Genomic DNA, 25,985 nt, shown 5'->3' with positions numbered 1-25,985 from the left:
ATCTGAATGGTGGCAGATTAGGTAAATGAGAGGTGCAGCGAGACCTGGGTATCATGGTACATCAGTCATTGAAAGTTGGCATACAGGTACAGCAGGCGGTGAAGGCGACAAATGGTGTGTTGGCCTTGATAGCTAGGGGATTTGAGTATAGAAGCAGGGAGGTCCTACTGCATTTGTGTTGGGCCTTAGTGAGGCCTCACCTGGAACAGTTTTGGTCTCCTAATCTGAGGAAGGACATTCTTGCTATTAAGGGAGTGCAGCGAAGGTTCACCAGACTGATTCCCGGGATGGCAAGACTGACATGAGGAGCGACTGGATCGACTGGGCCTTTATTCACTGGAGTTTAGAAGGATGAGAGGGGATCTCATAGAAACATATAAAATTCTGACAGGACTGGACAGGTTAAAAACATAGAAAATAGGTGCAGGAGTAGGCCATTCGGCCCTTCGAGCCTGCACCACCATTCAATGAGTTCATGGCTGAGCATGCAACTTCAGTACCCCATTCCTGCTTTCTCGCCATAGGTTAGATGCAGGAAAAATGTTCCCGATGTTGGAGAAGTCTAGAACCAGGGAACAGAGTCTAAGGATAAGGGGTAAGCCATTTAGGACTGAGATGAGGAGAAACTTCTTCACTCAGAGAGTTGTTAACCTGTGGAATTCCCTACCTCACCCCTCCTGGGCCCCGGTCAGTTATTATATTTCATGCTATGTGACCACTATGGAGAACAGCCGTCATGAGCTCTTCAATTATCATATCCAATCTTGAAGTTGAACCCTCCGACCTTCAATAGCTCAGCCCAATATCCCTCACTCTCACCAGTGCTAGGGAATACTTTTTAACCAAGTAATGTTAATGGAATTTTCATCTCCAGTGCAGATAAATTAGAAGTAAATATGTGGTTAATAGACAACGAAGGTGGCAAAGTTCTTTCTGAATTAAGTCTGCTGTCAACTTTGATCCTCGTGGTTTGCAATCCAGTACTAATCCCAAAAGGGGGTTGTTCCCTATATCACTTACATTTTCCAACGAAAGATTCAAGAGTTGATCATATTCGGCTGCAAGAGCCGATCCACATTAGTTTGGTCATTTTATACTCAACGACAAACGATGAATCCTTTAGAAGCTAAAACAGCATTTCTCAAGATGACACTTTATTTGGGGGAATTGAGAGAATGCTGCACTGTTTTATGATTCTGTAAGCTCCACCTGACCTCTTTTAAGAATATTCATCACTTGCAAAATACCTGCTTGTATTTATTCGATATGAACCGTGCCCCTTAAAGATATAAAATAAATTCAATGTTCCAATACTGTTTCATTCCAGTGAACCTTGCCTTGATGATCGATTGTGGATAGTGACTAGGCTTGTGTCTCTCTCACATGCTCCGTCCTGCTGATATTTTTGGAGGATAGCCCCATACTCAGTTCCTTCGCATCTGTGACTTCTGAACACAATTCATCTAACTTCCAAAAAAAAAGCAACATGGCTGATTAGCAGCAACTCCAATCACTGCTGCGAATGTGACATCACATCAACTACTGCTGCTCACCCCCCCCACAACTGATCAACCAAAAACAAAAATATATAATTTACATCAAATATATTACAATTACCAACGTGCCACAATAGTCATTTTCTTAGCGTTGTCTACCAGAGGTAAGTTTTTCAGACCAATTCTTTTATTTATTGTGTGAACTATCCGAAATGATTGTAAACAATGCAACATAGAGAGGCCGAGCTCCTTTCAGGCCTTGCTCGCATTCGGTTTAATTTTTGTACAAGGATGTTGAGCTACCATTATGACTGCGTCTGTCCATTAACAGGAAGAGGAGAAACACAGCTTACTCCAGGGAGGATACCTTTCCCTCTTTCAATGGGCTCAATTGTCCCCAAAACATTTTTTTGATGTACTTGAAGAGTTACGCCTGATTTTTTGGAGCCCCAAGTACCCCAAAAATAAAAATTATAAGTTTCCCCGTTGGATTTCTTCATTTTGGCCTGGCGTAACCAGACCTTTAGTTTTGGGGGTGGAGCCTTGATCGGCGCCAAAATGATCGGGCTGTCATGGTAACCAGGGACACAATGTGAGCTGAGGCTGCAAAATGAAACATACAGCCAGCTCCCAACACATTAAAAGAATTGAAAAACACATAGCAGCAACTTACCGGTCCAGTCCCATTCTCGGTCCCCGGACACACACACTCTTTCACTCTTATCTTCTATTCACCGGGGACCGAGAATGGGACCGGACAGCCTTCGGGCAGGGTTGGAGGTAAGTTGCTATGTGTTTTTCAATTCTTTTAGTGTGTCCGGGCATCTGCTGCGCCGATTTCCTTACCTGCGATGATTTCCTTAACTCTCTGGAAGGTTTTTCAGCAGAGGCCACATACACTGGCCTAAGCAGAACTGGAGCAAGTCTCAGCGGCCCAACTTCCCTAAATGGCCAGAATTGGCATAAGTGACTGGTTACGCCCCCTTTGGTTGAAAAAAAAACTGACCTAAAAAAAATCGTAACTGAGTTACACTAGTGCAAATTGATTGGGGAAACTATGGTTTTTCAACTTAGACTAAAAAGATCAGCCTGCTCCAAAAAAAAACGGTGCAAATCACTGGGGAAAATTGAGCCCAATGAGAGCAGAAAGTATCTTTCAGTGACCTGTTAGAAAATGGCCAAACTGGTGAAAGAGTTCATCCCCTGCCCCACCATGCTTAAATATAGTTAGACATCACCGATCTCAGTGCAAACCTGCAGCAGCATATATTTATACAGCATATTATACTAATTTGCCATATATGCCTATTGATAACACTTGAGTTATTCAGCAACACAGTACAATATCATTCCTGTTTAACTGGGTTTGTATATTTGGGACGCTAAATATATTCAGACTTTGCACATCCAATCAGTCGTTGGTCCCAAAATGATTTCTCAAGTCAAAAATTTGAAAGGAACCAGGCGAGTGTCTTACTGCTGCTGTCAGTGTTGGGGGACTTATGGCAATAAGTTTGTCCACAGGTTTCACGGATAGCACTGAATCTGTACTGACAGTGACTGCCTACTGACCATTTGCTGAACTCTCTGAGGATTCAGCAATGTCTTCAGCAGTACCTCTCCCGTTAACAATAAATTCTAGTTACGGTTTCTATATGCGTTTTTCCCCCCAATTTCAACGGGGAGGGTGATTTATTTCTGTAGACACAGGAAGGTTAATGCACAAAAGATAAGCATGGAAACCAAGTGGTTCCAATGAGATCCGATCTGTTTGGATTACTCAGTCTACACTGAATCGCACTGTTAACCCCTATCTTCCTGTGTAAGTGTCAAGAGTGTGGCACTCGCTACCACAGGGAGCAGTTGAGGTGAATAGCATAGATGCATTTAAGAGGAAGCGAGATAAATACATGAGAGAAAGGAATAGAAGGATATGTTGATGGGGTTAGATGAAGCAGGGTGGGAGGAGGCTCGTGTGGAGCATAAACACCGGCATGGACCTGTTGGGCCGAATGGCCAGTTTCTGTGCCATAAATCCTATGTAACTATGTAAGTGCAGGATTGTACCCTCAAACATTATTAGACAATACCAATTCACTGTTACTCCCGATCTGCTAGTGTGATTACAGCACCTTCTCACACGGGCAACATATCCAATCATGCCAGGTTACCGGCAAAACATGTTCAGGGCGACTTACAGGAAAGCTAGTTCTTCCAGCAGGTGAGTTAGCTGTAGAAAGCTAGTTTAAACATAAAGTGAAATCCTTTGTAGAACAAAGCAGCATATGGTTTCTGAAACAAGCTGACCATGAGTGGACAGCCGCAGCAACAGCAACTCGACGCCCAATATTTACACAACTGTGATTTTTATCATGGACAGAGCCACCAGCAGAATTCGGAGGTCAACGGCCATTTGTACTTTGAGATAAAAATGTGGTTGACTGTAAATGTCACCATTAATCGATCAAATTGGTCTCATTGCATTTAAGTGTGACGACTAGGACGATCACATCTGCCTTTTTTAAGACTGGATTCTCTCATGCTTCACGGGGGAAATATTTAAATTCATCTGGGAGTTCACCAACTCGCTGAAAGCAGCTGGAGTTCTGAATCCAAGAAACGAAGGTTTGACTAGTTGGTATAAGGCCCTCTGAGGAGGGGATGAAGGGAACTGGTCTCAAAAAAATCTATTACAAACCAGTGGAATGCCTCAGTTAACCAGAAAAGATGTGGCTTAGGATTCCTGTCCCACAGCAGAAATTAGGCAGACACTGGACTGTCTGTGTTCTACCCGCAAATGTATAAACTCCCTGTGCTTCTATACATTGCTCTCACTTCACAGAATACTCCGCAGATAGCCAAAGAGCTAAACAAACTTGGCAGAGGTAAAACCCTTTTTGGTGGTATGTGAAAGAGAATAAATAATCTATGACCAGATGCAGTGGGTTTTTTTAAGTAATAAAAATGATACCGTTTAAGACATTAATCAAAACATTACTGTTACATAAAGTGCTCAAAACATGTTTCACAATCATCTCCATTTACTCCACAATCCATGGAAATAATTGGCTTTTTATGGTAATTAAGCAAATGAACAACAGCATTAGAAAGGCTGGGAGCAGATGCTGCTGTGATGGAGAGCAGAATTGTAGGGCTGGCAGCCAGAAGCAAATGGATGAATCTCATTCATCTGATCAGCTCAGGGGGAAAAGGTTCAGAAAGATGCTTAGTTCTAGATAGCTGCGGTGAATCAAAGAGGAAGCAACGTAGAAGTGTAGAAAAATTGCTACATTGTTCAAGATTTACTGACATACACACATTCTTTAAAAGGGATTATCCTTAATGCCCGTAACATGCTCTTGGAAAGTGAAGTTTCCATGATCATGGGTCTTATTCAGCTTACATTCTCAGTACAAACAGCAGAACGTTGTCAGGCACTATTAGTGAGATCATGGGTGGGGCGTTATAATTTGTGGGGGGGGGGTGGCCGCGGGGAAAAGAGATGTGAACATTGCTACTGGAGGATGGTGTTAATCATACATATAGGAGCACTAAAAGTGAGATACAGATGTGTTAGTGGCGAGCAATGGAAAACGGGATGCTTATAGATAAGCGAGGTGGGGGCGATGGTTGCTATTACTGAAACTGAGTGAAAGCTGGCACTGCTATTCGTGTGAGAAGGAACAGGGAGGTTGCTATTAATGAAAATAAAGAGATAATCACTATCAGTGACTTGCGTGGGAAAGGGGAGGTCACTATTAGTGAGGTTGGGGAGCAGTGTCTCTGTTCTGGCATCTATTGCGTTGAGTTGTTGGCTGAGTTGGGAAGTGTCAAATGGAACGCAATATCTTCTACTTCATGGCAGCGATCTGGGATGCCAGGTTTTCCTGAAGATAGTAGAGCAGGTACAGTTCATAATGTTCACCAGACTCTGGGACACGAATACTGTGCCGTTCCTGGGGGTACACCTTAAAGGATGGAAAAACATTCAATTACAAGTAATAGGTGTACAGGTATCTTTATTTCAGTACGCGCCTCCATTTTAAGTATTTTTTTTGCCCAAGTACACATTTTACCAGTTTAACAATTTGGGCTTTTCTACGTGTTGCCTGAACTGGATTGTTTTAACTCTCAATATTCTTGTAATGTTAAAGCCACCATTTTTCTTTTCAACAATAAGTAGGCAGCTTGGAGCTCGGCTGTTTCCAATGGTGATTTGGACTGCTAATCAATAAATGAACAACAACCTGTATTTATGTAACGTAGTGAAAGGTCCCAAGGCGCTTCATAGCAGTATTAAGCGATAAAAGTTTTGACGCCGAGCTGCATAAGTAGAAATTAGCGCATGTGACCAAAAGCTTGGTCAAAGAGGTAGGTTTTAAGGAGCGTCTTGAAGGAGGAGAGGTAGAAGGGGGAGAGGTTTAGGCAGGGAGTTCCAGAGCTTGGGGCCTTGGCAACAGAAGGCACAGGGACCAATGGTTGAGCGATTATAATCAAGGTGCTCAAGAGGGCAGAATTAGAGGAGCGCAGATACCTCGGGAAGTTGTGGGGCTGGAGGAGATTACAGAGTTAGGGAGGGGCGGGGCCATTGAAGGATTTGAAATCGAGGCATTGCTTAACTGGAAGCCAATGTAGGTCAGTGAGCACAGGAGTGATGGGTGAGCGGGACTTGGTGTGAGTTAGGACATGGGCAGCCGAGTTTTGGATCACCTTTATGTAGGGTAGAATGTGGGAGGTCAGCTGGAGTGCATTGGAATAATCAAGTCTAGAGGTAACAAAAGCATGGATGAGGACTTAAGGGGATTCTTGTGTAAAATCTCAAACACTTCAGGCAAAGGAGGATATTGTAACCCGTCCCACATGGATGAGCGTGTGTTGGACCAATCTGCACCTTCCTTGCAAACACAAGACCGAAGTGACATGGGGATAGTGCTTCATTTCACTTGCAGTTTAACAGATTACCTGCAAGTCATACGGTCTCCCTGATCGAACGAGGAAGCTAAGCAGCACTGTAGTGTGAGAAAAGTGAACATTTTCATCCAGGAAGCCGTGTAAGAGCAGCAGACGGTTCGGGCTACAGGGGCAGGGAAGAAAGAAGGACACGTGATCACTGTTTATCATCTGGAAGAATTCACATTAGGCACAGCAACAATCCTCAGTCATGTTGTGAAACTCATTGTTGACGAGGGTCCTCCATGACTGTCATAGGCCATAAGAAATAGGAGCAGGAGTGGGCCATTTGGCCCTTCGAGGTTGCTCCGCCATTCAATATGATCATGGCTGATCTGATCAAGGCTTCAACTCCCTTTCCTGCCCGTTCCCCATAACCCTTGACTCCCTCATCGTTCAAAAATCTGTCTATCTCCACCTTAACTATATTCAATGACCCAATGATTCAATGACTGTCCTCAAGAATGTGCTTCACACAACGATTCCTATTGTAATAGCCAACAATGTTACTCTATCTGAAATAAAAACAGAAAGTGCTGGAAATACTTAGCAGGTCAGACAGCATCTGTGGACAGAGAAACAGAGTTAACGTTTCAGGGCAATGATCTTTCGTCAGAAGATATAGCAGGTTTTAAGAAAGTGCAGGGGCAGGGGCAGGGAAAAGTGGGGGGGGGGGGTGGGAAGGGGAGGAAAGAACAAAATGGAAGGACTGTGATAGGATGGAGGGCAGGGGAGATTAAATGACAAAAGGGATGATAGTACAGGTGCAACGTGTCGAATCCGGAACTGTGAAAACTGGAATTGTCCGAAAACCGGACATTTTGCGCATAGCTGATGGAGTCGTCTGGAATTATTGCCCGAAAACCGGACATTTTTTAGGCAAAACCCGAAATCCGGCATGGATTCGGTCGAGGATTCCAGATTTCAGAAAAGAAAATCAAGTCTGAAATCCGGAATCCTCGACTGAATCCGTGCCAGATTTCTGGTTTTGCCGGATTTCGGACCTCGCCGCTCAAAACCCGGCACGGATTCAGTCGAGGATTCCGGATTCAGACGATAGATTTTCTTGTCTGAAATCCGGAAAAACCCCCAAACCGGCACGGATTCGGTCCCGAGGATTCCGGACGTCGTACCTGTACAAAGCAAAAGGAGATGTTAATGGGACAAGAAAAGAAAAGAGGTATAAATGGGAATCGCAGAATCATCAACAGCTGCCATCCGAAAAAACAGGGGCAGAGGTTATGGTCTGAAATTGACGAACTCGATGTTGAGTCCAGAAGGCTGTAATGTATCTCATTGAAAGATGAGCTGCTGTTCCTCTACCTGCCTGTGACAAGAGTCCACAGGCGATGCCAACTCAACTAATGCTCATTGAGTTGACAATTAACAAGAAAAGAGCAATTACTGGAAAACATCAAAGTCAAATTTAAATTGCGGTTAGAATACAGATCGATAGATCAGGGATGCGTCAGTCACCGCTCACCAATTCATCAGTACCGATTAAGTTTAGATGAGCACTTTATACTTGCATTGGAGACTGATCAGAGAAGTTCACTAGGTTGATTCCGGAGATGAGGGGGTTGACTTATGAATATAGGTTGAGTAGTTGGGCCTATACTCTAAAGAATGAGAGGTGATATTGAAACATATAAGATAATGAGGGGGCTCGACAAGGTGGATGCAGAGAGGATATTTCCACCTGTAGGGGAAACTAAAACTAGGGGACATAGTTTCAGAATAAGGGTCCGCCCAATTAAAACTGAGGTGAGGAGGAATTTCTTCTCTCAGAGGGTTGTAAATCTGTGGAATTCTCTGCCCCAGGGAGCTGTGGAGGCTGGATCATTGAATATATTTAAGGTGGAGATAGACAGATTTTTGAGCGATAAGGGAATAAAGGGTTATGGGGAGCGGGCAGGGAAGTGGAACTGAGTCCATGATCAGATCAGATCTTATTGAATGGCAGAGCAGGCTCAAGAGGCCAAATGGCCTACTCCTGCTCCTATTTCTTATGTTTTTAATCTTCCTGTTCGAATCGTCTTGCTCAAATTAAACAAACAAACATTCTGGTGGATAACTTAGACCTTCACCTAGTTCATGGTCTTGCTGACACAAGTAACAGTGGTCACTGCAAACTTTTAGCTTTTCAGGACAAGGAAGAAGCACACAGACTCCCCTGGCTACCAAGTCACAGAATTTTATTAGTCTAGAGTTACTAAACTGACTTAAAACTCCTCCACTCAGTCCTGGTTAGATGTTTATGCCGATAATATACTTCTTTCCACAAAATTCAATTTCTAAATTTAAGGTTGTTGAAGATTTTTAAGGCTCTGAGGTGACTGTTGCTCTCAGATAAACAGACAGCACCAGCATAGATTCTATCGCCCAGTATTAGAAAACCAAACTGGGCACACCTTGAACTCTGAGCTTGCTTTGGGGGTTGGAATGTGGCTGGCAAACCGCTGGACACAACAGAGATTGCGGAGCGACGGAACTTACTCAAGAGGAAAGCGGTCAACTTGCATTGCTGCTGATCCAATATCGTAGCCGCTCTCATTTTTATCTGGGAGACCCATGTAGCGTTCCGTGTACCCGGTATCATAGAAGATCCACAGGGTCACAGGGGCTCCGGCTATGGCCACCTGCACAAAACAAAGTTGCAATTTGTAGGCATCAAGGTCCACACTTGGCAAGACAGCCAACACCGCTAAACATGTTTTACCCAGCATCCAGCTTGGATACGCCGCAATTTCCTCCAGCTAAACATCGGGAAGACTGAAGCCATCGTCGTTGGTCCTTGCCACAAACTCCGTAACGTTTCACCGATTCCATCACTGTCTCAGGCTGAACCAGGCTATTTTTGCAATCTCGGCATCATAACTGACCCCGAGCTGAGCTTAGAACTCCATCACAAAGATAGTCTTTTTCCTCTGTAACATTGCCCACCTCTAACCTAGGCCCCAGGCTCTTGAATTCGCTCGCTCAACCACCTGTGTCTCTGCACCTTTAAAACCCTTCTAAAGAGCCACCTCTTTTCCTCCTATCTCTCTTTCTTTGACTCAGTGCCCATTTAAAAAAAAAAATTATGCCTTTGTGAAGCGAAAAAATTGTTTTAAAATTATAAAGAGTTTTGACAGAGTGTATGTCCTCTAGTGGGCAGTCGGTGACGAGAGTGATCAATTTAAAATTGTCATATGCGAGTGAGGAGAGAAGAAATGTTTTTACCCACTGAGTTGTTGGAGCATGGAGTGCTTTGCCACAGAGAGTGGTTGAGGCTGAAATCATTACATCTTTTAAGGAAAAATTGGCTAAATATTTAAAATAGAAGCTGGAGGGCTATGAGAAGAGTGGGCAGTCGGATTAATTTTAGATTAGTCTGGCAAAAAGCCAGTACAGACTTAATGGGCTTCCTTCTGTGCTGTAAACTTCTCGGGTTCTATGTTGTGTGTATGGAGTGCAGTATGTGGGAGTTTGTGGACAGGGAGTCTGTTCCAAAGGAATATGTTTGCAGTCGATGACTCCGTCTCGAATCTCTCCGGCTCAGAGCCATTGAGCTGGAGTGCGAGTTGGTGACATTCCCACACATAATGGAGGGCGAAGAGTATCTGGACAGTTTGCTCCAGACTTCAGTCACCTCCCCTGTAGAGAGGTGCAGGTTCAGAACGGGGTTGGTGTCACCGAGCGTGTGCAGACTAAGGGAAATTCAGGTGAGAGAACGAGGATCCGCAGAAACTGGTGCTGTACAACAGATACATTGTACTTGCTAACTGTGATCATAAGGATCAAGACTGTCGGAAGGAAATCTAGATTGTTGACCATGGCACCTTGGAGCAGGCTGCTGTCCAAAGGAGGGGGGGGGGGGAGCGCAATATGGCAGTGGTAGGGGTTTCAATAATTAGGGGTACAGATAGCATCCTTTGTCAGCATGATCCAGAGCCACACATGGTATATTCCCTACCTGATGCCAAGGTCAGGGACATCTCGAAAGGGCTTGAACAAATACTGGGGAGGGAGGTGGGAGGATCTTGTGGTCGATGTGAGGTGCTGGGGTGGATGATCAGCCATGATCTTGTTGAATGGCGGTGCAGGCTCGAGGGGCCGAATGGCCTACTCCTGCACCTATTTTCTATGTTTCTATGACAAGCAAGCAGCCACTGGATTCTCAACGTCGCATCTGATTGGTTACTACATGCATAACATAGACCAATCAGAAGAAAGTACCATAGAAACATAGAAAATAGGTGCAGGAGCCTGCACCACCATTCAATATGATCATGGCTGATCATGCAACTTCAGTACCCCATTCCTGCTTTCTCTCCTTACCCATTGATCCCTTTAGCTGTAAGGGCCACATCTAACTCCCTTTTGAATATATCCAACGAACTGGCCTCAACAACTTTCTGTGGTAGAGAATTCCACATGCTCACAACTCTGAGTGAAAAAGTTTCTCCTCATCTCGGTCCTAAATGGCTTACACCTTATCCTTAGACTGTGAACAATGAGCTCAGATTTAGTAGCTGTAGGGATACCTCACATCAATGCACTTATACAAAATGGAGAAGAGGTGAATTTTTTTTATTGTTAAAATGTTATTTACATGCATGCATTCTATTCACATACTATAGCCGCAGTGTGATCTGCAGATGTCCTCGCCGTTAACTGACACATCCAGGCGCTTTGCTAATTTTCCTAATGATAGAGCCGAGTGGATGAGAATGGGTTAACACACAAACCTTAAATATTTCTGGTCTCCTTACTAGACCCATGAGGGATAGATAGCCTCCATATGACCAGCCATGAATTGCAACGCGTTCCATGTCAACAAAGCTGTGCTTCGCAGCCAGATACTGTAGCCCTTCCACCTGGTCCTCAATTTCTACTTGACCCTGCAAGAGATTAGAATGTTACAACCACTATGTGTTTAATACTGAGAATGTGGTTCTCGGAGTGGTGGAGGCGAATAGCATAGATGCATTTAAGGGGAGGCTAGATAAGAATATGAGGGAGAAAGGATTAGAGGGTTATGCTGACAGATTTAGATGAGGAAGGGGGAGAGGAGGCTCGAGTGAAGCATAAACGCTGGCATGGACTGGTTGGGCTGAGTAGCCCGTTTCTGTGCTGCATATTCTATGTAATATAAAATGACACTAATCCATACCGAGCACATGTACAGTTAGAAACATAGAAAATAGGTGCAGGAGTAGGCCTTCCAGCCATTCGAGCCTGCACCACCATTCAATAAGATCATGGCTGATCATTCCTTCAGTACCCCGTTCCTGCTTTCTCTCCATACCCCTTGACCCCTTTAGCCGCAAGGGCCATATCTAACTCCCTCTTGAATATATCCAATGAACTGGCATCAACAACTCTCTGCGGTAGGGAACTCCACAGGTTAACAACTCTCTGAGTGAAGAAGTTTCTCCTCATCTCAGTCCTAAATGGTTTACCCCTTATACTTAAGACTATGTCCCCTGGTTCTGGAGTTCCCCAACATCGGGAACATTCTTCCCGCATCTAACCTGTCCAGTCCCGTCAGAATTTTATATGTTTCTATGAGATCCCCTCTCATTCTTCTAAACTCCAGTGAATACAGGCCTAGTCGATCCAGTCTCTCCTCATATGTCAAAAAATTCTCAGTCTGCAAGCTCCAGGCTAACTCAGACTTAAGAATTCCAATTACTGTACAACATTTGGGAGCCCAAATTTTATTTGTATTGAAAACTGATGCACATGTATAGAGTACATAGTACATAGACACTGGAATCTTTGGGTAAAGGGAGTTAGTGAGTGAATGAGTGACAAGGTGCAGGAGAATGATTGAGTGAGTATGAGTGAGTGAATATGAGAATGAGTGAAAATGAGCATGAGACTAAGTGAGTGAATGAGTGGGAGAGTAAATGAATGAGTAAAAGAGGTGAGTTACTGAGTGTGAGGAAGTGAGCCTGAGAATGAGTGAGTGAGAGATTCAGAGTGAGACTGAGTGAGAAAGTGTCTGAGAGTAAAAGGGTGAGTGTGATGGGGATGAGTTACTGAGTGAGTTAATATGGGAGTGAGTGATTGAGTGAGAGAGTTTGAGTGAAGAGTATGCAAGTGAGTGTGAATCAATGAGTGAGAGTGAGTGAGTGAGTGCAGGAGTGGCTTTACCACTCTGTGCAGAGAAGTGCTCAGCCTCTGCTCACAGCACTGTAGCCGAGATCAGGAACTCAGCAGAGAGGGGTGACGGAACCCGTTTCTCAGCGATCCAAATGTTCCGTCCCTGCGCCACCCTCCCGGTTGTTGATTAAGCCACGCTCTTCTAGTCTCACTTTAGAGGAACTGCATTTATTGAAACCAAAGACAAGGATTCCACATACCATCTTGTATTTCAAGGCACCTTCAAATTTAAGGCCTCTGTGGCAGGATCCTCTGGAATCTATGACGACCACAACATAACCAAGCTCTGCCAGTGTGTTGAGGCGCAGGTACTTCACTCCCTTAAAGCGATTGTTTACCAACTGCACCTGTGGGGCGAAATAATGTTATGTCAACTGTATTATATTTTAAACAATTTTTAGTTCAAATCACTTTTATTGTGCAGTCAATAATAAGGCAGAAACAATATTTCTCTTCAATGTTAGTAAGAGAAACTATTGTTAAAGGTTGTAATTAAATGCCTTTTCCACACGATCCTCCATTAACTCTCCCTCCCCCTTCCTCCCTCCCTCCCTCCCTAGCAGCCAGATAGTCCATCTGTGCACCCTGTTGGATGTGGATGGTGCACGACATGGAGAGACCATTGAAAGACAAAAGGGAGAAGATACAGAAATGCCTTAATCAGGGACATTTGCTCTCGAAGAAATAAGCATTAGGAACCTTTCAAAAAGATTAAATAGAAAGTTGCTCTCTCGCACTCAGACTGATTAAAGGAGAAACAAAGTGGCTAAAAAAACAGGAATGAAGGTTCACAAAATTAGAGGAAATAAATGAACAATGAGTAACGAATTGGGAAGGAAGGCAGCACACCAGGGAAGGGCCTATCCCACCAATCTCAACAGTGAGGGGATTAGCCCACTGACTCCGACAAAAAGCATGCCTGGCCCATCAGCATGGGTGCTAGCCCATCAATCCCGACACAGAAGCCTCTAGCCCACCAATTCCGACAGACAGGGTGCTGGTCCACCAATCCCGACAGGGTACTCATCCACCAATCCCAACAGAATGCGGGAGTAGCCCACCAATCCAAACAGAGTGCGGGTGTCGCCTACTGACAAGTGACAACAGCGGCAAAACATTGAATTACACTTGGGACACACATTCTGCCCCAACAGATGCAGAGCAGCAGGCCATCTCCCAGCCTGTCAGTTAGGGAGTTCTGCGTGTGGCACAAGACACTCAAAAAAAAAAAACACCCCAAAACATAATAGAGTTATGAGGAAATGGGAAATAAATAATCCTACCTGGGGACCACCATATGTATAAAGCAGAGTGGGGTACTTTTTTCTAGGCTGTAGATCATGAGGTTTGAACATCATTCCATGCAACATATAGCCGGACTTGCTGTGGAAACTGAACATCTCTGGAGGAATGTAATCTGGAGGACAACCTGCAATACAACCAGTAGCATTTCAGGCAAAATAATCGCTTGAATCAGCTCGCACAGAACGCATGCCAACAGCCAGGCTATGGGCTACTTATTTTGTATGACTGGAGAGCAATCAGTTGAGCTAGCTCCAAGTAGCAGCGAGACCAGAGTGCATGTCTGTCCACGTGTGTCACTTTGGGCATGCCTCAGTATATCGGATTACATAGGATATACACAGCACAGAAACAGGTCATTCGGCCCACCCAGTCCATGCTCCACTCGAGCCTCCTTCCCTCATTCCTCATCTAACTCCATCAGCATAACCCTCTATTCTTTCGGATGAGACGTTAAACCGAGACCCCCTCAGGTGGACGTAAAAGATCCCATGGCATTATTTTGAAGAAGAGCAGGGGAGTTATCCCTGGTGTCCTGGCCAATATTTATCCCTCAATCAACATGCCAAAAACAGATTATCTGGTCATTATCACATTGCTGTATATGGGAGCTTGCTGTGTGCAAGTTGGCTGCTTGCGTTTCCCACATTAGAACTGTGACTAGACTTTAAAAGTACTTAATTGGCTGTAAAGCGCTTTGAGACGTCTGGTGGTTGTGAAAGGCGCTATAGAAATCAAAGTCTTTCTTTCTTTCTTTATTTATTCCCTTCTCCCTCATATGCTTATCTAGCCTCTCCTTAAATGCATCGATACTACTCGCTTCACCACTCCCCGCCATAGCGAGTTTCACATTCTCACCACTTGCTGGGTAAAGAAGTTTCTTGCATACATAGAAACATAGAAAATAGGTGCAGGAGTAGGCCATTCGGCCCTTCTAGCCTGCACCGCCATTCAATGAGTTCATGGCTGAACATTCAACTTCATAACCCCATTCCTGCTTTCTCGCCATACCCCTTGATCCCCCTAGTAGTAAGGACCTCATCTAACTCCTTTTTGAATATATTTAGTGAATTGGCCTCAACAACTTTCTGTGGTAGAGAATTCCACAGGTTCACCACTCTCTGGGTGAAGAAGTTCCTCCGCATCTCGGTCCTAAATGGCTTACCCCTTATCCTTAGACTGTGACCTCTGGTTCTGGACTTCCCCAACATTGGGAACATTCTTCCTGCATCTAACCTGTCTAAACCCGTCAGAATTTTAAATGTTTCTATGAGGTCCCCTCTCATTCTTCTGAACTCCAGTGAATACAAGCCCAGTTGATCCAGTCTTTCTTGATAGGTCAGTCCCGCCATCTCGGGAATCAGTCTGGTGAACCTTCGCTGCACTCCCTCAATAGCAAGAATGTCCTTCCTCAGGTTAGGAGACCAAAACTGTACACAATACTCCAGGTGTGGCCTCACCAATGCCCTGTACAACTGTAGCAACACCTCCCTGCCCTTGTACTCAAATCCCCTTGCTATGAAGGCCAACATGCCATTTGCTTTCTTAACCGCCTGCTGCACCTGCATGCCAACCTTCAATGACTGATGTACCATGACACCCAGGTCTCTTTGCACCTCCCCTTTTCCTAATCTGTCACCATTCAGATAATAGTCTGTCTCTCTGTTTTTACCACCAAAGTGGATAACCTCACATTTATCTCTGCTCCTGCTCCTGTTTGTGCCTCTCTGCAAGCATCTCAGTATTAGTCTCTGAGCGAGCGTCTGGCTCAGAATCTCGGTGAGAAAATGCAAGTTTATGAAAGCAATGGCATGTGGGAGTGACTCCACGGGTTTTTAGCAATACTGACAATACCTGGAGACTCCAACATTGTGGCCCAGAATTCTCTGGGTTTGTGAAGAGGATCTTCTTCTGATCCGGTCAGCCGGAAGACGTGCACACAGTGAGGATGGTCCTGGTTGCTGTACTTGCTGATAAACAGATCAAAATTCTACAAGCAAATAGGAGATAGAAATTGGAACTCTGTTACACCATAAATTAAAAACAGGTATATTACGCTAGTGCAGCAGTTCACACGCATTCCCCCTGCACCAGCAAGATTCACTCACTCATCAGCATGTGTAAAAATATACATGTTAATATGGTCACTATATGTTGTACGACTTTATTTAACAGCACAGCTTCCAAATGAAGATCCCAATGAGAAGGGATACAGTAATGAACGCACTCTAATTGGATCTATGGTGTTAATATTAATATTAATGCACAAGTGGAAGCCTTACCTGGCTAACGGTACAGTTATGCGAGTAGCCTAACTGTGTCAGTCGTACAATCTCCGTGGGACTTTCATAGCTCACTACGTAGAGGTGGTGTTCCAAAGGAGTGTCTTTAGTACCTTGAAAATACACCAGGTGAGTAGCTTCATTGACCCATATCTGTCAAAAATGCACGGTTTGAGAGAACGTCAACCCAGATCATATGAATTGTATTATACAATGTTAGCACAGGTGCTATGTACAGTGAAGCACTTTTATTACCAGCATCAACCTGATGCTCAAATAACCAGAGTAGTGGCAAGTGCCAATGTCTGGACTTCCATTCCTAAAGACAACTCTGCTCCAACACATGGTCCTGTTCTGCTCCACTCACTCATTCTTCATTTGTGAGTCAAAAAACAGTAGTGCTGGTGGGCTGATTGAAGTTTAGAAGAATGATAGGTGATCTTATTAAAATGTATAAGATTCTGAGGGGCCTTGACAGGGGAGATGCAGAGAGGATGTTTCCCCTCATAGGGGAATTTAGAACTAGGGGCCATAGTTTCAGAATAAGGGGTCGCCCATTTAAAACAGAAATGAGGGGGAATTTCTTCTCTCAGAGGGTTGTGAATCTGTGGAATTCTCTCCCCCAGAGAGTTGTGGAGGCTGGGTCATTGATTATATTTAAGGTGGAGATGGACAGATTTTTGAATGAGAAGGAAGTCATGGGTTATGGGGAGCGGGCAGGGAAGTGGGGTTGAGGCGAAGATCAGATCAGCCATGATCTTATTGAATGGCGGAGCAGGCTCGAGGGGCCGAACGGCCTACTCCTGCTCCTATTTCTTATGTTTAACCGTGGTGGCCAGAAGAGGCAGGCTGATCTTCTTCTTACCCAATGTTCATTCACACACTTTTCACTGGTTAACGATCAATAGCACAAACCCTGAAATTTCCACCCCTCTCTTGCCCAAGATGTTAAGTGTACCACCTTTACTGTCATTCTGCCTGAACTCTAATCTACAGGCAGCATTATTTGACATCAGTGCCTCTATTTATCTATCTGATGTACTTGTGCAGATATCGTCAGGACATTTTGTAAACAATTGGCAATGGCATTTATTTTTATGGTTGCTTGCCCCCCCCCTATCCCTCGCCTTGTGTTTCAGTGACATCTTCAAGTACCTCACACCATTCCTTGGCCAATGAAACAGGCAGGGGACTGATTCCCAAACCTTTGTGAAGAGACTTGCAAAACCTGATGATTTTGCCCGCTTCCCTGAAGGGAAACCTTTTGTCTCAAGAGATTGAGAACTTGATCAGTGGCGAATTCAGATAATAATAAACAACTACTTTTATTTATATAGCGACTTTAACGTAGTAAAACGTCCCATGTAGGCCCACATCCTAGCACATTGGCCACACACCACCGCTAATATGTATTGGGCAACAATAAACGAACACTTTTCACAATTTAACCAATATTGATAAGGTGAATGTGGATAATGGCTTGATCTCGGCGAGAGATGGTACAAGTTGCCATTAAAGCTAGAAATTATACCAGAATTGCCCAGACTAAAGGTCATCGATCTGAAACGTGAACTTTGTTTCTCTCTCCACAAATGCTGAATGACCTGCCGAGTATTCCCAGCATTTTCTGTTTTTATTGCCAAGATTAAAAGTGCTTTCCATCCTCTACAACCAAACTGACAGCATTTTGGTGAAACACGAGATGTAAATACCGTAGATCCATGTCTCCCAAGCACTTCCCAGTCTCCACTGGTCAAAGGCAATTCTTCTTTAATCGGGCATTTAAAGTCATCTGGGAAAAAACACGTGGATTAATCAGCTATATGTTAGTGCACATCAGAACTTTTAAGTAAAGGCTTAAAATTACTTCGGATCCGATTTCATTAATGGGACCGAATTCACGCTCCCCATGGGTGCGTATGTGGTGCGCACGCGTCCGTGAAATCCCCGCAGGTTCTGGGTTTAGGTATGTGAAGCGCATGCACCTAAACCCGGAACTTGCGATTTGTCAAGAATTCTCTTCACAGATTCACAGCATCCAAAACTAAAGGGCTTCCGCGGGCGGAGAGTTGGGCTATTTGCTCAACTCCTGCCCAGCAAATGCCCTTCAAATTCTTATCACTGATAAAAGCAGACCCAAGGCCAGAAAAAGTACAGAAAAAGTCTTAAAAAAAATAATTTAAACATTTAAAATACTGTTAAATAAGAGAAGTTTATTTTTAGACCTTTTAAAATATGTAAATTTGTTTTTCAAAAAATTACATTTTTGTTTTGAATAATTCATTAAATTACATTTTTATTAATTTGAAATATGTGATGCTCTTTTTTAAAAAAAAAAGCTATTTTCAGCTTTTGTGTGTATTCCCAATCATACTTATGGTGGTTCCGTATATATGGAACTCACATAACTCTGATAGGTTGGGCCGGCCCATGTGATCCCAGGGATGGGTACGAAACCCAAACGCTCCTGGGATATGTGGGCCTCTACACAGGCCTTCGTGGAGAGGCCCAGGACCACAAGTCTCCGAACCTCTGGTAACAACAGAAATGTTTGTGGTCGGAGGCATCTGCCTACGGGAAACCTCCGACCGCAAATTCTGGCCCATTATCTTAAAGTAAGTACCATTCCTTGCAGAACAAGCACAGGTTACTCCAGTTGCTCAAGAGTTTATTATGCAACATCAGGGAAACACCATCATCTCCAAGTCACACACCATCCTAATTTGGACATTTAAAAAAAAAACTGTTTCTTCATCGTCACTAGACCAAAGTCCTGGCATTCCCTACTTAACGGTGTTGTGGGTACACCGTTACCAGGAGTGCGGCAGCTCAAGACCACCATCTTCTCATGGAAACCACATATGGTCATACTATGTGGCTATGCTAGCCTCACTCTCATCCCAAAATCAAAAGTGGGATCAAAATGAATGTGGGAAAATGTGAGGTTATCCACTTTGGTAGGAAAAATAAAAAAGCAAATTATTATTTAAATGGGGAGCGACTACAAAGTGCTGCTGTACAGAGGGATCTGGGGGTTCTTGTGCATGAAACACAAAAAGCTAGTATGCAGGTACAGCAAGTAATCAGGAAGGCAAATGGAATGCTGGCCTTTACTGCAAGGGGGGTAGAGTATAAAAGTAGGGAAATCCTGCTACAAATGTACAGGGTGTTGGCAAGAACCACACCTGGAGTACTGCGTACAGTTTTGGTCTCCTTAATAAGGAGGGATATACTTGCATTGGAGGCAGTTCGGAGAAGGTTCACGAGGTGAAGGGGTCATCATATGAAGAAAGGTTGAGCAGGTTAGACCTGGAGTTTAGAAGAATGCGAGGTGGTCTTAATGAAACATATAAGTTTCTGAGGGGGCTCGACAAAGTAGATGCAGAGAGGATGTTTCTCCTCATGGGGAATCTAGAACTAGGGGGCATAGCTTCAGAATAAGGGGTTGCCCATTTAAAACAGAAATGAGGAGACATTTCTTCTCTCAGATGGTCATGAATCTTTGGAATTCTCTACCCCAGAGAGCTGTGGAGGTTGGGTCTTTGAATATATTTAAGGTGGAGATCGACAGATTTTTGAAAGATAAGGGAGTCAAGGGTTATGGGGAGCGGGCGGGGAAGTGGAGTTGAGACCAAGATCAGATCAGCAATGATAGTTTTGAATGGTGGAGCATGCTCGAGGGGCTAAATGGCCTACTCTTGCTCCTATTTCTTATGTTCTTATGTTAAAAGGAAAGGAAACTGGGGTGAGATCAGGGAGTTAAGAAAAAGATTTGAACTGAAGGCCTACCCCATATGACAAGGCACAATTCATTTCTACTACAACTAAAAAGGTATTTTGCTCACTGTGTAACTACATGGACTAGTGACATCTACTGACTGCATCCGCGTTGTGCAAATTAATCCTTTTTAATTATTTAAAGGCAGTCAATTACCAATTGTGGAAAGAGTTAAATCTGGCTAAAATGGAAATGATCTGTTTAGCTGGAAATTGTATACACCAATTTCACTGAGAGATCAAACAGGATGTATTATCACCTGGGAAGGAGCACTGAGAGAACACAACACCACGTGAAGCATCACTGCAAGGAGGAAGGGTTCGAATAACATGGGGGGGGGGGGTGCATATGAGAGGCAAAGCAATCCACTGGCTTTTCCAGGATTAATTCTTCCAGAATCAAATTCTAGCTTTTGAAACACAGGCTTCTATCCAGTAACTGCAACAATATCGCAATGTACAGGACCAGACAAAACCATTGAAGTCCATCTGATTGGTCCCAAGGTTTGAAAAGTAACATTAACCTCTATAACTCTCATGTACCTCAATCCTCTTCTATGCCAAATATCTATCCAGTTCCCTCTTGAATTTGAAATATATTTTCTGAATATCCAATCCTGAATGCTATAAACAACAGGAATGCTTAGAATCTTACAACAATCTCTGAATAATGGAATATTTTAACAGGCCAGGTGCTTTTCTTGAGGTGGAATGAGTGACATCACAGGTGCGAACCGTTGGCAGTGCACAGACTGGGTTCGGTTTTCTTTAACTGAAACTTAAATCAACTTTATGAAAGGCTTCTAATTTGCGAAGTCTTTTCACCTGGAGAGGGGCAGCCCCTGCTGGATCGCTTGTACTTGCACTCCTCCAAGGCAGTTGTAATTTTGTAAAGGTGCCGAAAGCCAGTTTTACATTCAGAGGCAAAAATAAACTGAATCTCGTCCTCCTTCACTTGAGGAAATATGTGAAGTATGTCGTGCACCTGTAAGGAGAAGGGGGAGGGGGAAGTTTAATTTTAAAGCGTTTTGTCAACTCGTACATCCTGGATAACCTACCATTTTTCTACAATGTGAAAAGGTTAACATTACAATGAATCTCTTAATGACAGCACTACTTAAGATAGCAGCTAGTTTATAAACTTAAAGAGGTGGATGCTACATACGTTTATCCAAATGTCTGTTGTTTCCTCATATATAATCAATGGCATTACACTGTCAGGCACAGATTCCACCAGTTTCTGCCGTTCCATTGCATCACCCACCACTGGGATAAACAAAGCAGGAGGAATCAGAACGATCTGGAGCCTTGTTTGGGGCCGATCCAACAGGATGGCCCATGCACTATGAGAAAATCAACATTTTATAGATTCAGATATGTTGCCAAAATTTATTTTGCTGTTTTTCTAAAAAAGAAACAGGGTTTTATACAATTGAAATATATGCAAAAATAAAACGTTAATCTGAACAGAAGCGACTTTAGGTGAATCGTTTCCAACCCAATAATTCTCGCATAAAAGTTAAAACGCCTACATTTATTGACAGGAGAAATTTTATCCCCAAGGTTTTGTTATCTGAACATAGGGTTTTACAGATAGAGACTCACTGTCTGAAGATATTTGTCTAATAGAGATATGTTCAGTATCTGGAGACAGTGTTCAAAGAAGTATTCAATGAATATTCAATATCCAGGTATTACACGAGTAATAAGACACTGACTTAGCTACTGTCTTTGGGCATGGGTCTTACAGGAACACAACCACCGAATATGTAGTGTTGAAACCATTACAGTTATCTGAAAACAGGTTTTTGAGGGATGCAACAATTATCTAGTATCGCAACACATGGGTCTTAGATTGAATATCCAGGGGCTGGATTTTCGGTCTTCTGCCGTCCCTGTTAGTGCCCTGCAGGGGCGGCAATGGCTGCGGTAAGCACTTCTGGGCAGGCGGCCAGCTTCTAGCGCCCCACCGGGAACAATCGGTGCCGGTTTTGACGGGGCGTGGAGCATTGCTGCCCAGAAGAGGCGAGCCGGCGGGCAGGCAATGCCCCTGGTTGCGACACCGGCTTGATATTTGGATCACGCCTGACCCGTAGCGCTGTGTAGAGCGCCCTGCTGGGACTGCCTGTGAAAGCAGGCGGTCCGAGCTGTAGCGATCTCATTGATGTAAGTAACGGCGACCTCAGGTAAGTGCGATTGTTTTTTATTTTTATTTTTGCGCTTTATGTTGTGGTGGTAGGAGTTATTTATTGGGAATGTTTTTGGTGGGTTTTTTTCCTCCCACGGGCCTCTCAGAGCAGTCCGAGGCCGGCTGTTTAGCTCAGAATTTTCACTTGCTCAGCCGGCCTAGCGCCCTAAAAAAAGAGACGTGTAACGCCTCCCTTAGCGCTCCGCCCCACACTCAGGGCCCAGCTGATGAATTTTGCTGACTGTTCCTGGGCGCAAACTTTACCGCCCCAAAATGAGCAGCGCTAACTATTCAGCCCCCAGTATCTTAAGACCTGGGCCTTAGATTTAACATCTTGTTCATCATAAAACATCATGTCTGATGACATGAATCTCACAGGGCTGCAATCGCTGAATATCTGAAGATAAGACAATCTGAGCTCTAAAGGGGACACATTGCTTGGTTTTCTCATTTGTGTTCTTAATCATGGGCTAAAGAGCAGACAAATCCTGCCAGGTATCTGTAACATACGCACTATTTTCCTTCTCGAGTCCATCCAACCCGTGCAATGTATTCCGTTCCTTTAAAAATAATCTCAAATGGTTGGACCAATTCCTTGTCAACAACACTTGCAATCTAAAGAGAAGAAATACAGCATCATTGTTAGTCAATGGAAACTTTGTACATTTGAAATTTGGTGACTATTATAGGTGCTCACCCTTCCATTAGCATTTATCGTTACTTCGGACATCTTGAAAGTTATCTTTGGATTTAGAGTCCCTGCAATATTGAAAAAATAATGAAACATAAGCAGTTTGAGTAAATTCAGGGTTCAATAATAATTAAAGTACAGAAGCACATCTTCACCTTTATATACTAATTAATATCAAAGGGAGAAAATGGTTAACAAAGGATATTATTGCATTTATTATTAGATTAGGTTTAATCAAGTTCCTCCATCTCAGTTCATTTGAACCTGGTTAACCTTTGTATTTGGATTGATACCAGTATCCTTTACTCCAAGTCTGATATCCACAGCATTTGCAATTGACCAAGTGTGACATCAAGGTAGCATGTGTTTATACTGGATTAGTACTGTTAATAGTACACCGAGAGTTCAGTGGACATATGACTGTGACCTACCTACGAGAAGCACGTGTTGAGCTATAGCACAATAGAACGTGCTTTATATCTGTACTACATTCCTGCTGTGAGGGAGCATGGTGGGTTCACATTTGCCTCTCTGAGTTGTGACAGAGAGTATGCATTGTATATGCACTCATCTGTACTTGCATGGCTCACCCTGGGAGGTACAGTGTTTATGCAGCACCAATATGAGTCACTGATACAAGAGCAACACAGAGTGATTAGTCTGCCCACTGGTGTGGCTGTGTCATGAAGACTTCAACTTGCACCAAACTTGCAGGCTAGAGAAAGCCTAAGGTAGCAGAAGACCACTGACCTTTTGACTCGGACACCAGGGCTAATAGTGCAGTTACACTTGGGCTCCTCTAGAGGGCAGATGTTGCAAAACTCTGCGGGGCTGTGTGGGGACAACGAGAAACTGAGCTGGAAGTCCTTATATGGGCTTCATGGGAAAGTAACCAAGAAAGGGCATGAACTGTGCTGTTGGGGATATTTGGAAGTTACACCATTTCATTCTTCCATAAAAGGTTAGCATGGATGAGAACAAACCAAGGTAGGAAAGAAAATAAGGAAAACTTTTCAACAGAGTAAACTTGGAGCTGAAGAGTTCCCATTCGGGTACAGAGATACCCCTTGACAGTGTGGCCAATTCTTACTAAAAGACAAGATGTGAGGACCCCATTGCTGCTCTGGGCACCACATCAAACTGTGCTGACTCTCAATGCTACTGCCATGGCTCTCACAAGTGGAGGGACACTGTCTGTGCATTACCCAGAATAAATCTGTTGACTCTGACAAGATTTACTGGCATCTGGGAAACTGATCTAATCATTCATTCCCCATCTAGAGGCGAGTCTAACCACTTAACCCACATCTGGGAGGCTGGTCACGCAGGTCTATTCCCAAGTGGCTGATCTCACAGTTCCCGTCCTGATTATCCCTGAATATAATCGCTCAACCATCGGTGGCCGTGCCTTCTGTTTCCAAGCTCTGGAACTCCCTGCCTAAACCTCTCTTATGATGCTCCTTAAAACATACCTCTTTGATCAAGCTTTTGGTCACCTGCGCTAATTTCTATCTATGCAGCTCGGTGTCAAATTTTTTTAATCTCCTAATACACAAGTGAAGCGCCTTAAGACGTTGCACTACGTTGAAGGCACTATAGAAATACAAGTTATTGTTGTGTGCGGGAATCTCGTTTCACAGATCTCTCCAATCTATACAGATCACATTTCTTTCTTCCATCGGGACGTCCAAATATTCCCAATGTTCCTGAGATCTGAACCCATTTCTCCCTTTTTGCAGGTCTCACTTGTGCAACATGAATAATAAGAACGTAAGTGAACAGTAAGCTCTCAAACAAAGCTGTGTGTAAAGGAGCACACTGGAATTGGAAAAAGATGCATCGCACAGATACTGAGCAGTACTGTATGATCCAATCAATGTACGACTGTGTGCATTTTTCAGCAGAAAATCCAGGGGTGCCATTCTGGGGTTGCTGAAGCATATTAGATATCATCACACATGTCATATTCCCAGTTATCTGGATACCAATCTCTTTCGTACTACATTACTGTGTAAACACACCAAAACCACCACAAATCCTTTGATGTGGAGCAGTGTTCAAACCAAAGGTCACTTTTAACTTCAAAAGGAATAGCTGGAGAGTTATCACAGTAGCGTTCCCATAGGAAATACCAGTTAACCCGACAAAAACGTGCATAAACCCAGAACAGAGATAACCTCGGTAGCGAGCTCTAAAACAGAGGGTGTAATATGCAGTTCACTTTTCACGTGGGAGATCCTCACACTTTTAAAGTCTGCTAAGAGCCAAGCACTCAAACAAGAGTAATCTCACAACTGTACAGTCCAACTGCATTAGAGAACTTCCCATGGGTACAGAAAGCTGATCTTTAGCTCCAGGTGATGTCAGAACGCATTAACTACCATGGAAAGTAAAAAATATTTAGCTGAAGAATCAATAAGGGCCGTGCGGAGGGAGAAGAACCACCACGGAATGTAGAAAGGGTTCAGCTGAAGGACCCACAACATGGAGAGTATTCAATGAGAACAGAAGGGAAATGGATCTTCAGACTTTTTCTAACCTTGGCACAATTTTTTGATCCGAGTGGAGTTTACAATGCTGTATCTTTACCATCATAAAAACCACCTACTTCCACCTCCATTCACCCATCTCTGCCCCTGCCTTAGCCCATCCACTGCTGAAACCCTCTTCAGTGCCTTTTTCACCTCCAGACTTGACTATTCCACTACTCTCTGGGCTGTCCTCTCATCCGTTAACCTCCATAAATCCAAAACTCAAAGCTTCTTGTATCTTATCCTGCACCAAGTCCCACTCGCCCATTAGCCTTGTGCTCACTAACCTACATTGGCTCTTGGTCACCCAATGCCTCAAATTTAAAATTCTCATCTTCATGGACTTTTCACTTCCCCCTCTCATTTACCTTTAAAGAAAAATATTGGCGTATATACCTTTATATTGAATACTTGTTTAGTCTAAGTGCAGGTTAGGTGGAACAAACAGTGAAGACGGAAGATTTCCTGCTTTATATTACAGAATATATACATTGATTATACAATATTTTTTCATATTTCATAAAGGAAATGTCAAACCTGGGAAAGCACAGTATCATGAGGAAAAAAATACTTCAGTGACATCACTGCAACCGTTCCATAATTGAGAGCGCTGGATTT

General features: G+C 43.6%; 1 protein-coding gene across 1 annotated transcript in view; it reads right to left on the bottom strand.

Moving 5' to 3' along the window:
• Nucleotides 1-1,559: 1,559 nt before the first annotated feature.
• LOC139227582 (dipeptidyl peptidase 8-like) overlaps nt 1,560-25,985 on the bottom strand; it is a 47,881-nt gene continuing 23,455 nt past the window's right edge. The window contains exons 8-20 of the mRNA XM_070858443.1: nt 22,843-22,904; nt 22,660-22,760; nt 21,123-21,300; nt 20,783-20,942; nt 17,893-17,972; nt 16,181-16,333; nt 15,753-15,888; nt 13,880-14,025; nt 12,797-12,943; nt 11,177-11,329; nt 8,943-9,085; nt 6,459-6,570; nt 1,560-5,464 (exon numbers count right to left, since the gene is read on the bottom strand). Coding sequence (XP_070714544.1) covers nt 5,348-5,464; nt 6,459-6,570; nt 8,943-9,085; nt 11,177-11,329; nt 12,797-12,943; nt 13,880-14,025; nt 15,753-15,888; nt 16,181-16,333; nt 17,893-17,972; nt 20,783-20,942; nt 21,123-21,300; nt 22,660-22,760; nt 22,843-22,904 — 1,688 coding nt within the window. The 3' untranslated portion in view covers nt 1,560-5,347. The remainder of the gene's footprint in view (nt 5,465-6,458; nt 6,571-8,942; nt 9,086-11,176; nt 11,330-12,796; nt 12,944-13,879; nt 14,026-15,752; nt 15,889-16,180; nt 16,334-17,892; nt 17,973-20,782; nt 20,943-21,122; nt 21,301-22,659; nt 22,761-22,842; nt 22,905-25,985) is intronic.

This window comes from Pristiophorus japonicus, chromosome 17, assembly GCF_044704955.1.
Source record: "Pristiophorus japonicus isolate sPriJap1 chromosome 17, sPriJap1.hap1, whole genome shotgun sequence".
In the NCBI taxonomy this organism is placed as follows: domain Eukaryota; kingdom Metazoa; phylum Chordata; class Chondrichthyes; family Pristiophoridae; genus Pristiophorus; species Pristiophorus japonicus.
Note: the sequence above shows the minus strand (reverse complement) of the source record. Positions and strands in the feature narration are given on the sequence as shown.